This window comes from Denticeps clupeoides, unplaced genomic scaffold (assembly GCF_900700375.1).
Source record: "Denticeps clupeoides unplaced genomic scaffold, fDenClu1.1, whole genome shotgun sequence".
In the NCBI taxonomy this organism is placed as follows: domain Eukaryota; kingdom Metazoa; phylum Chordata; class Actinopteri; order Clupeiformes; family Denticipitidae; genus Denticeps; species Denticeps clupeoides.
This window is the reverse complement of record NW_021629734.1, coordinates 59095-71455: the sequence shown is the minus strand read 5'-3', so window position 1 is coordinate 71455 and position 12361 is coordinate 59095. Positions and strand designations below refer to the sequence as shown.

Genomic DNA, 12361 nt, shown 5'->3' with positions numbered 1-12361 from the left:
AACCGCTAGGCCACCACTGCCCCATTTCACTTTCACATTTCACTTTCTTTCTGAGTCAACTCAAAGCTCCATGTACACACGACACTGGCCAGGTGTATAATTACACAACATGAAGAGTCTCTGAGCAGGACACTTAACCCTGAGTTGCTCCAGAGGGGGACTGTCCCTGTAACTACTGATTGTAAGTCGCTCTGAATCGAACATTCAGATTTTATAGTGGAAGCATTTTTGTGGTACAGTTTTAGAGACTGTTGTCTCGGGACGTCCTTTTTAAGATAAGATAAGATTGACCTTTATTAGTCCCACAAGTGGGAAATTGGATAAAAGAAAGGTAATAGCAGAAAAAATATGTATATGTATATATCTACACCTGTACAATGGGTAACTACCGTGGTGTGTCTGTGTGTGTGTGTTTGTCTGTGTGTGTGTGGTCAGCTGCGAGGTCTTTGTTATAGAGTCTCACAGCAGTTGGAAAAAAAGACCTTCTGAACCTCTCCTTCCCACATCATGGGTGCAGCAGCCTGCCACTGAAGGAGCTGCTCAGTGCTGTCAGAGTTTCCTGCATGGGGTGGGAGATGTTGTCCACCATTCTCCTGTCACTCACTACCTCCACTGGGTCCAGAGGGCATCCTAGAACAGAGCTGGCCCTCCGGATCAGCCTGTTCAGCCTCTTCCTGTCCCCAGCAGAGATGCTGCTACCCCAGCAGACCACACCATAAAAGATGGCCGATGCCACTACAGAGTCATAAAAAGTCTTCAGCATTTACCAGACGCCCTTATCCAGAGGGCCCTACAATCAGTAGTTACAGGGACAGTCCCCCCCTGGAGACACTCAGGGTTAAGTGTCTTGCTCAGGGACACAATGGTAGTAAGTGGGGTTTGAACCTGGGTCTTCTGGTTCGTAGGCGAGTGTGTTACCCCACTAGGCTACTAGCACCTATTTTCTTCCTAGCTAGCTCCACCCTCTTATCTATCCTTCTGTAATCTCTCTCTAAACTCTCCAAAGTATCTCCAAACTGTCCAAACTCTGAATTCTCTATCAAAAACCCCACAAAAGCAGTGACGTGACACAGCCGGGCAGCAAGGCTTCTGATGTCACCGATCTGGCTCCTCCCCTGAACGAAGCAAGAGTTGACATAATACAACATCCATTAAACACTTCATTGTGGCTTAATGTTATAATACTATTATTACAGAGTTGACATAATACAACATCCATTAAACACTTCATTGTGGCTTAATGTTATAATACTATGATGATAGATTTGACATAATACAACATAATACAATTTCTTAATTAAATCATCCTCAAAAAGTTTGAGAGCAAATACTTTCATCTTTTTAAAATTAAAAATGCCTGTAATGTCCAGAATGGGGGATTTAATCTACTTTAGGTGAAAGTGAAAATGATGTGATTGTCATTGTGAAACACTGCAGCACAGCCACTTCCTTACCTGCCAGCCCCCCTCATGGGTTAAATGCAGATGCCATTTCGCTGTGTTGCTGTGCTGGGGTGCTAGTAGCCTAGTGGGGTAACACACTCGCCTATGAACCAGAAGACCCAGGTTCAAACCCCACTTACTACCATTGTGTCCCTGACCAGGACACTTAACCCTGAGTGTCTCCAGGGGGGGACTGTCCCTGTCACTACTGATAAATACTGTAAATGTAAAATAATGTAAATGTAAATGTAAATGCTGCTTTCTCTTTCTTGTAGGTCACATGACTTTAGAGGAGGGCAGCAGGCAGTGGGCGGCTGCAGATTGAGATCATCAGGAATAAAACCAGAAATCCAGCAGCTTCCTGACAGTGAGACAGCAGACCAGAGTCTCGGGTAAGAACCTGCTCACCTCTAGATAATCTCTAGTTCGTTTTAATAAGCATGTGTGTGCTGCTTGTGTTCTGTAGGTATTTTGGAACCCCTTTTGTCTGCTTTTAATAAAACTCTTCATAGTTGGCAGCTATGGCAGGGGAGATGAAGGGAAACCCTTTTCTGGGTTTTAGTGTTTCTCTTGATTTGTATAGAATTTTTTTCCCAAAATGTATTCAGTGATAAAGAAATGTAAATATATTTTAAATATTCTTACAATGTATTTTTTATTGGCATTTGCATATGTTGGTAAAGCCAAAAAAACATATTGTTTTCCATCTTCTTCTTCTCTTTATTATTATTATCGTGATTTCATTTTACAGCCTCAAAATTTCACACATTTATTCGGCTCATATCCACTGGGTGGATCAATCGAACATTCAGATTTTATAGTGGAAGCATTTTTCCACCGACACACACGTCTAGCTGTGGGAATGTGGTTCTTCTGTTCAAACCAGTCCTGTAAGTTCATAAGAACAATCTGGGAGCCGTCAGCGATGAGAGCCATGCTTCGACAGAGGCGTGGCTTTCCTCCTGAGCTACCCAGAATGCACTGCAGATATATATATATTAAAAAGTTAAAATCACACTGGTCATATAATTCACCTGCAGATTAAAAAAAAGACTCTTAGTGATTGTAATTGTGAAACGCAGCACATCATAATAAAAATGCATCATATTACATCATATTGCCTGATGAGACATTTATAAATGTAATTTTTTAATAAAAGCATCTTCGTAAAGGCTAGTTGAGGGAATGTGGTTCTTCTAATCTGATTACATGCCTTTTTCCCCATGAACAATACTCATGTTAGTCCAGGTTCTAAAAGAAATATTGTTCTGTTGATACAGCTACATGCTGATATATTAACGCTACTTTTATTATTCTGTCACATGATGGCTTATTCTTAACTTTATCATGTGTCAATAATTATACCTTTATTATCTATCTGTTCTCCTTCTTTTTCGGCTCTGCTAAGCCCATCTGGAGTTTGTTCACAGACTTTCATTCTAGTTAATAAATTGCTCTATTATTATTTTTCTCTTCACCTGAATAAAGTTTCTTCTCTACAGGACACTGAGCTTCTATCATGGCCGCAGCTAAGGAGATGAAGCCATGTGCTGTTCCACAGGGCACCTGCTCATCTGGTCAGGGTGGAGACACTGATGAGATGGTGTGGGTCGGGTTCCTAGACTCTCTTCCTGTCATCGGCTCTGTTAAAAAGGCTGTGGAGTGGGTCCTGGCTCTGGGTGAAGGAGATCCCATGCTTGCTGCTGAGAAGATGATGGTTGCACTGGGGCTGCAAAAGCAGACCAGTGGAAGAAGCTCTGGAAGATCATCTGGGTTCAGCTCAGCCGATGAAGGGGATGCAGGCGCGGCCATGGCGGGAACTGACGCTGCAGTCCATGGTAAGGTTCTGGCTCATGTTGGGCCCATTGTGGCCTGCAGACTCACCGCACAGAATCCTCAGACAGCAGGGTCAGCAACAGCGAGGGCGGTCAGGTAGAAGATCCAAGCAACGTGCATCCAGTCAACAAGGCGGGAATCCAAAGAGCGAAGGCCAGGAACGCAGGGGCTCTCACAGGCCACCAGACAGGCTGCCCCGCCCCTGCCTGCATTGATTGGCCAAGTACGTCCACGCAGTCAGATGAAAACAGAGATGTGGACATTTTGTCTTGCTAATGAAATAACTGAAGGGGTGAAATTATCGTACAGTATTTGATTTTTGGAATTATTGATCGTACATCGTATAAAATTAAAATTATAGTACAGTGGGGTGCAGTGGTGGTCTAGCGGTTAAGGAAGCAGCCCTGTAATCGTAAGGTTGTGGGTTCGAGTCCCGATCTGCCAAAGTGCCACTGAGGTCCCCTTGATGAACTGTCCCCACACACGGCTCCCCGGGCGCCTGTCATGGTGCCCACTGCTCACTCAGGGTGATGGTTATAAATACAGAGGACACGTGTCACCGTGTCCTGCGCTGCTGTGTTTCACATTGACAATCACTCAAAAAAAATTAAAATATGATAATTATTGTACGTTTGGAAACGTTGATGCGATGGTGGATGTGAGGATGAGCGTGTGCCCCCTGCTGGCGTGGTGGGTGAAGGAGAGCCGTGACAAGAAGGTGAATTTCAGTGTCTGTAAGGGGGACGTCTAGTTCTGCCCGTGTGAGACAGAGATGTCTCTCATGTCTCTCACTGATCATGTGTCAGTTCAGAAATGTAAAAACTCTGATGTCTACATAGAAGAATCATCTACACAGGTTACATGTCTACATAGAAGAATCATCTACACAGGTTACATGTCTACATAGAAGAATCATCTACACAGGTTACATGTCTACATAGGTTCATGCTGACATCATGCACCAGACCCCCACTGATTCGTCCTACAGAAGACCACTCTGATTTCTCTTGTTCTTACAGGTGTTCCACTCATCAGCCTGACTTCTTACATAGAGAACAAGGCACCTAAAGGGAAGAAAGGATCTGTGTCTCAAAAAGCCGATCAACAGCAGAAGAAAATGATTGGAATTAAAAACATGATAAAGAAGGCGATTCGCTGTATAGATCCAGACTACCAAATTGACGAGAAGCTTCTTAAAGACACTGGTGTACGTTCTCGAAGAGGAGAGCATGTGATCAACAACAATGTTCTTAAATTTCACACCAAAATCCTGACAGAGAGAAGAGTCCAGCGTGATGTGGAGTGTCCCCTGGATAAAAGTATTCAGAATGATATCATGTATGAGATGGTGGCAGAGTTTGAACCATACGAGCTGTACATCAATGTGAACGCTGTGATTTTTGGAGTTTATTGGGGTGTGTTAAAAATCGCTCTGTTTAAGCTGCTGCATCCAAACAATTACATGATATTCAGCTCCTTCCCAGCAGTTCATAACTGGATGACAGAAATAAGTAGGACTGAAAATGTGAACTGGAAAGATGAGGCCGACCGTATCATTACTAACATGAACGTCCACCAGGCTTATGTGGATCTTTTGGCGAAGGAGAAGTGGACTGGAAATTCACCTGACAACCTTAGAAAGTTTGAAGCTGCTAGACAAAGTGTAGCGGTCATGTACCAAGTCACATGTGAAACTCTTTACATATTCAGATTGTACACTCTAAGAACAACCCAATTTGGGTTATTTTGGTAACCCAGCGCTGGATCAAAAAGGGACCAACCCAACGCTGGGTTATTTTGACCCAACAAGTTGGGTTACACGTTTAACCCAGCATGCTGGGTTGTGATTATTAACCCAACTATTAGTTAAAAATGACTACGCTGTTGGGTTGAATGGAACCTAAAATGGGTCAGAAATTTAATATAGAAACTTGTGATTAAAATTACTAAAATAAAAACAATTATACAGCAATACATATTTCAATAATGGAATTTTATTAATGACAAAACATGTAAAAAATGTGTCCATATGAATTTAAGACTTTTTTTTCCATCTCCACCTCAACATTAAGACAATTTTTATGAAAATGTATCAAACTGTAGTCACAGTGTTTCTGGAATAAAGTCAGTAACAATGAATCAGATTGAAGCCAAATTAACTTTAGAAAAACACAATTTGACATGTAAATGTAATGAAAAAAAGTTTTCTTATCATGCATAAACTAAGATATAAGAGTCATCTGTAAGAAACACACAACAAAGCAGGCATTAAGAACATCTATGCAGTAAGGATCAGATTTGGTCAAAATAAACTTGCAACTTTCCTAAAATGTGCCCTCAGTAAAAAAAAATAATAATACAATACTAGACACATCAAGCACAAGAAGAATCAGATACAAAATGAACAACTGCAAGCTAATTTGCTCTAATCACTGCAAAGTAATTGTACAACAATCAGGCATGAAGAGCTGTGCTATAAGCATAATTGTGTCTTACCCTGCTAGCTCATTCTTCAGCTTCTGAACTTCTACCTTAATTTCACAGTGCCTGCTGAATGAAGGTAACTGTGTTTTCAAGCACTTTGGGTGCTGCAGGTGAAGTGCGTAGGTTAAGCCAAACAAGAGGCACATTGCTTGAGGTAGGTTGGTGAGTGCTTCCCTTGCCCTCTCGGTTGATGCCCAGTCTTGAGGGGTTGAGTTATGGCAATGCTGGGCTTGCTGAACTGTTGTCCTCATAATAGAGGATTCCCACTGGGATGTCCATGGAGTCTCCATAGACTCTACATAGTGCAAGAAACAAGACAAAAAGAGAATATTCAGGTTAACAGCAATTTGTCTACAATCAACTGTATAGAATCATCTAATATTATAGATTTTGTAATTCAATGTGATTTTATTTTAGGCACTGTAAACAATCTATTTTGTGTGTTTATATATAGGCGTCTTTCATGTTGTGACAGTAGGTGGTATATTACACAATTTGATATTTGAATGGTACAAATGGAGAAAGGGTTTACTCACTGAACTGCTCTTGAAGAACATAGATGCATCATCTCCAAGAATTATTGGAAGTCCTCTCAGGACAAGGCATCTAATGGCTGTTGGCTCTGTGCTCTGCAAAGTGGTATAAAACACACTTGAATGTAGAACAAAGGAAACAAATCTTATATCAGTTTATTTGTCCATATAGAGAAATACCACAAGAGATCAAGTTTATGTATTGAACTAACCATCAATACCATTATGAGAAGAAAAGAGAAATATCAACCCACCGTTGTGTTGTAGCAGGTCAGCTAATTGCTTTTCTATCCGACCTGTCTTCCTCTTGAAATTTCCATCAAAATTGGACACAACCCATCAAGAACACCAAAGAACTCTTCTTTAAAATTTCTACCAACAATCCTGTTAAACTCCAGGTAAAGCTGAAAAATATTAAATATGCTCAGTTTTGATATTCAGGCAGAGTTATTTATAACACAAATAAACCTCTCTGAACATCATGTATGTAAAACAAATAAGAAAAAAAAACATTAAAGGACACATCCACAAACCTGGTTTTCAGTGAAAAGCACTGGCCAGCTTTGGATCATCTGGTTGATGTCAGGTTCATCCTTTACAACCTCCTCTCGTCTAAGAACAAACATGATTCCTGATGCAAGCAAGGAAAGGGCTTAGTTCCTTCTTGCATAAGTTCCATGTTTTAGCCTGTAACGTTTATGTTAGCATAGCAAGTGTTAGCAAGATATTAAGCAGTGAAGTTTGCAGAAAAATGTCTCCTCTGTCCTTCTACCCGCAGCTTTTGCCTCAGAATTTTTTTCCGCCCGTCTCCTAACCCCGCGGCTTTCGCTCATAAAATAATTTTTTCGCCCTTCAGAAATTTTTTTTTTTCGCCCTTCAGAAACTAAAGACGGTGCAAAGACAATGGCGGCTTCTCTCGCTGATGTCCCAGGTAGTTGACGTGACGTGCGTGCTCTCTTTCAGGTCCGCGTTCCCAACCCAGCACCGCTGGGTTACAGATCAAGACCGATTTTCAACCCAAATTGGGTTAAATCAACCCAACAGCAGCCTCAACTAAGCATTTGGGTTGAAAAAACAACCCAGCGTTTTTTAGAGTGTAGCTGCTTGAGACCCAAGTATGAGATCTTCTGTCTTATCAGGGTTTAACAGGAGAAAGTTGGTGAGCATCCACTGTCTAATGTCCTTCAGACAATTCTCTATTCTGTTCAGCTGCTGCCTCTGATCTGGCATTGCTGACAGATACAACTGTGTGTCGTCAGCGTAGCAATGAAAGCTAATACCATGTTTGCGGATGACATTTACATTTAAATTTACATTTACGGCATTTGGCAGACGCCCTTATCCAGAGCAACTTACAATGATGAAGAGATCAATTCCGGTTCACTAGGACCCCAACTATGAATACATCTATTTTATTCACTCTGTTGTAGATTCTGTACACAAGTTCGACAACAAGAACATTACAATTTAATCTAAATCTTCTTTAAAGAGGAAGGTCTTGAGCTGCCGTGTGAAGGTGCTCAGTGACTGAGATGTTCTGACCTCGAGGGGAAGTTCATTCCACCACAGAGTGGCCAAGACGGAGAAGAGTCTAGATGGAGATGGAGGGACCAGGCGAGCAGTACTGGACGCTCGGAGTATACGAGGTGCAGTGCGAGGTGTAATAAGGGCTGTGAGGTAGGATGGTGCTGCTCCATGTTTGGCTTTGTAGGCCAGCATCAGTATTTTGAACCTGATGCGTGCAGCTACTGGGAGCCGGTGGAGGGAACGTAGCAGAGGGGCGGTGTGGAGAACTTGGGAAGGTTGAAGATCAGTCGTGCTGCTGCATTTTGTATGAGTTGTAGAGGTCGGATGGTACATAGTGGTAGACCAGCTAGAAGGGAGTTACAGTAGTCCAGTCGTGAGATTACTAAGGACTGAACCAGGATCTGGGTGGCCTGGGTTGACAGATAAGGGCGGATTCGTCTGATATTGTAGAGAAGGAATCTACATTTACATTTACATTTACATTTACAGCATTTATCAGACGCCCTTATCCAGAGCGACTTACAATCAGTATTTACAGGGACAGTCTCCCTGGAGCCACTTAGGGTTAAGTGTCTTGCTCAGGGACACAATGGTAGTAAGTGGGATTTGAACCCGGGTCCTACCCACTAGGCTACTACCACAGGCGAGTGTCTTACCCACTAGGCTACTACCACCTTATAGGCGTCCAAATGTGGGTCAGGTCTTTCTGTCACGTCCATGCGGGCATGGCGCGGCGGGTGATCGGAGAGGAGGACGAAGAGTCGAGAAGGAGAGTTGGTTGTCTATTGTTACTCCAAGGTTGCGGGCTGTTGTAGAAGGAGAGAGCTGTGAGTTGTCTAGGTAAATAGCAAGATCCTGATGTGGTGAAGAATCTGAAAATTAGTTCAGTTTTGGTGGGATTGAGTTGGAGGTGATGGGCTGCCATCCAAGACGAGATGTCGGTTAGACATGCAGAGATTTTGGAAGCAGCATGTAGGTCAGAGGGAGGAAAGGAGTTGTGTGTCGTCAGCATAGCAGTGGTAGGATAATCCATGTGAGGAAATAACCTCACCAAGTGATCTCGTGTAGAGGGAGAAAAGGAGAGGACCTAGCAGCGAGCCTTGAGGGACACCAGTGGAGAGTCTACTTGAGGTAGAGGTGGATCATTTCCAAGTCACTTGGTAAGATCGCTCATCAAGGTAGGAAGCAAACCACTGCCTACACAACGTCACCTAAAGGTATCATGTATAGGGAAAAAAGTAACGGACCTAGGACAGAACCTTGTGGAACACCAAACTCTACTTTACTATGTGAAGACGAAACACCATTGATGTCCACAAACTGATATCGGTTGGTCAAATATGATCTGAACCATTCAAGAGCTGTTCCCTTAATCCCAATAACATTCTCTAACCTGGCAAGGAGAATAGCATGATCGATAGTGTCAAACGCTGCACTCAGATCAAGCAGGACAAGCAGCGAGATGCGTCCCTGATCAGAGGCCAACAGCAGGTCATTAACCACTTTAACCAGCGCTGTCTCAGTGCTATGATGAGGTCTAAATCCTGATTGATATACTTCATGGATGTTGTTACAGTCTAGGTATGCGCTCAGCTGCTGGGCTACGACTTTTTCTAAGATTTTTGATATAAACGGAAGGTTGGATATCGGTCTATAATTTGAAAGCTGACTGCGATTAAGATCCGGCTTTTTAATCAGGGGTCTAATGACTTCTACCTTGAACAAACTTTGGTTACTTCCTGGTATTTTTGGTGTTTCTGTTCTGTGTTTGTGCTGTGTTTGCTGGTGCCTGGTGATTACAAATTCAGCCAACCTGTTCCTGCTGTGGACAAACAAGACAAAAGGAGCCTTAGTCTCCTTTTTCGGGGCTGCGTTTGCCGGTTAGGGATCAGAATTCCCACACACATACGTTGTTAAGGATGCGGATGAATTAAAGATGCACAAATATTCTTTACGGGAGCAGCAGATGCAATACGACGCAGCCAAGTGGAGATCTGAACGTGACAGCCGTGCTGTACGTGAGAAGGAGAATCTATTTGACCGCTGGTGTACGTCAGAACATGTTACAACCCACGAACAGTTGAGAGAGTTAATCCTATTGTTCCTGATGCTGTTGCTACCTATCTGCATGATCGACAGGTGACAAGCTGCTGTTTGTGCTGATCAGTATGCTCTGACACACAAAAGTGTCTTCGTCCCATTCTCTTCGTCTCCCTCACGCTGCATTCGCTTGCCACCTTTCAGTCCGAATTCCCGATAAATCTTCACCCTCCAAAGACCCTCGTGGGTGTTTTTATTGTCATGAGCCGGTAATTGCTGCATGTCCTCGGTTACAGAAAAAGAATTCAGCATCATCAAAATCACACCCAAGAAAGTTGGGCTGGTGCACACTTTAACTTTTGAAAACATTAACGATGAGGTTGATCCTGGCTATGAGCCTTTGGTTTTAAATGGAACGGTGTCTCTTACTGGCCGTGTGGAAGATGACGTTACTATTAAAATTCTGCGTGATACTGGTGCTGCACAATCATTCATTTTAGATTCGGCTTTCCCATTCTCTACAGAGAGTTGTTGTGATTCCGATGTGCTGGTGCAGGGAATTGAAATGGGGTTCACTAGAGTCCCATTTCACACTCTGCACTTAAAAAGCGAGTTGGTCTGGGGGGTTTTTAGGGTTGCAGTTTGTTCTTGGCTTCCATTGAACTTGAGGAAAAGTCCTTCCAGTTCCAGAAGTACCGATGTAGACGTACCGATGTTGGTTACAGACGTGGACTCTAGTCTGGCTTCAGTCTTTTCTGCATGTGTCGTTACTCGAGCTCGTATCAAGATTACGTCGGGTTATGTGGTCCGACCCTTCGCCTGCGAGATCTGCACCTGCCTCTTCTGCGCATGCACCTGAGGCGATTTCCACATCTGGTGGTACTGCAGCTGCTGATGACATGCGGCTGAGTGTAGATAAAGAGTTGATTGCTGATGAACAGAAGACCAATTCTTCTCTGGCCCGGAGCCAGATTGTGGTTCCTGCTAAATTTAGAGGTCAGGTACTGGCCGTCAGGCACCACCATGACTTTGCTGGTCATTTGGGGGTAAATAAGACATACCACCGTATAATACGCCACTTCTTTTGGCCAGGTTTAAAATCTGATGTGGTTAAAACTGCCGGTCATGCCATCTCTGTCAGATAGCAGGAAAACCAAATCAGGTGATTCCCCCTGCTCCGCTCCGTCCCATCCCAGTCATTTCTGAGCCATTTGAGAGAATTATTTTAGATTTTGTAGGACCTTTGCCTAAGACAAAGTCTGGGCATTGATATTTGCTGACTATTATGTGTGCTGCAACACGCTATTCTGAAGCTGTCCCCTTACGTTCACGCAAGGCTAAACCTGTGTTACGAGCACTGATCCGGTTCTTTTCTACGTTTGGACTACCAAAGGTAGTACAGACAGATCAGGGCTCTAACTTTCTATCACGCCTGTTTAAGAAAGTGAGTTGTCCATTTAGCATGTGGTGTCTAGTGCTTATCATCCAGAGTCTCAAGGAGCCTTGGAAAGGTTTCATCAGACGTTGAAGACCATGTTCCGTACGTACAGTGATGACACTAAAGAGTGGGATGATGGGTTGCCACTACTATTGTTCGCTGTTCGTGAAACACCCCAAGAACCACTAGGCTTTAGTCCTGCTGATTTGATCTTTGGTCACACCATCCGTGGCCCATTGAAGTTTTGCATGAGAAGTGGGGGTCTCAGGGCAAAGATCATCCATGGAACATCCTTGATTATGTGAGTTCATTTCGTGAGTGGTTGCATCGAGCATGTGAGTGTGCACGCGAAGCTTTATCAAAATTATCTTTAATATTTATTAAAGATGAAGGGGCGTTATGATCGTAAGGCTGTGAGTCGGGAGTTCCAGCCTGGTGAAAAAGTGCTTGTGCTCTTGCCTGTTGTAGGATCTGCTTTACAGGCAAGGTTTTCTGGCCCTTATGAAGTTGTGTCTAAACTGAGTGAAACAGATTATGTCATTCGTACGCCTGATAGACGGCGTAAAAGTAGAGTGTGCCACATCAATATGCTCAAGTCGTATGTTACAGGGATGTGGAGAAAGTAGCTGCTGGGGCAGTTCCAGTTGCAGCCGTGTCCTTTGCTGTGACTCTGTGCTACAGTCCTGAGGAGGACGGCCTTACTCTGTGAGACGTTCCTGTGACTTGTGCCTGTCTCCAGAACTCTGAAATGGTCTCTGATCTGGACTCGTTTCTGTCACATCTCTCTGATCAGCATCAAATAAAAATGTAATAGGCCTCTTTCCTTATTTGTTTTCAGTGGTGCCATCTTGTTGTAATGTCCTGTGCCATAATATTGACTCCCATAAAGCAGCATGCATACCGCCTCAATCCCGCAAAGAGGGCTATGATGGCAGCTGAGGTGGCCTATCTTGCTGATCAAGTTCCAGTGCCTGGAGTTCTGGTTCCTAAACCAGATGGCACTCATCGGTTCTGCACTGACTAAAGCGAGTGCAGTCACTCCACACTGTGTTTGACCGGTT

The 12361-nt window shown here is 43.5% G+C and overlaps 1 protein-coding gene across 3 annotated transcripts; it reads left to right on the top strand.

Moving 5' to 3' along the window:
* The first annotated feature begins 1779 nt into the window (after window positions 1–1779).
* Window positions 1780–5105, top strand: LOC114773118 (uncharacterized). 3 transcript variants are annotated; one of them, XM_028965643.1, is made up of 3 exons: window positions 1780–1834; window positions 2945–3280; window positions 4298–5105. In XM_028965643.1, the coding sequence occupies exons 2-3, from the start codon at window positions 2962–2964 to the stop codon at window positions 5029–5031; spliced, it is 1053 nt and encodes a 350-aa protein (XP_028821476.1). In that variant the 5' UTR covers window positions 1780–1834; window positions 2945–2961; the 3' UTR covers window positions 5032–5105. The 3 variants fall into 3 exon arrangements, 2 of the variants coding, with proteins under 2 accessions (XP_028821476.1, XP_028821477.1); XR_003744211.1 differs by having other exon boundaries at window positions 1799–1834; window positions 2945–3501; XM_028965644.1 differs by lacking the exon at window positions 1780–1834 and having other exon boundaries at window positions 2931–3280.
* The last annotated feature ends 7256 nt before the right edge of the window (window positions 5106–12361 follow it).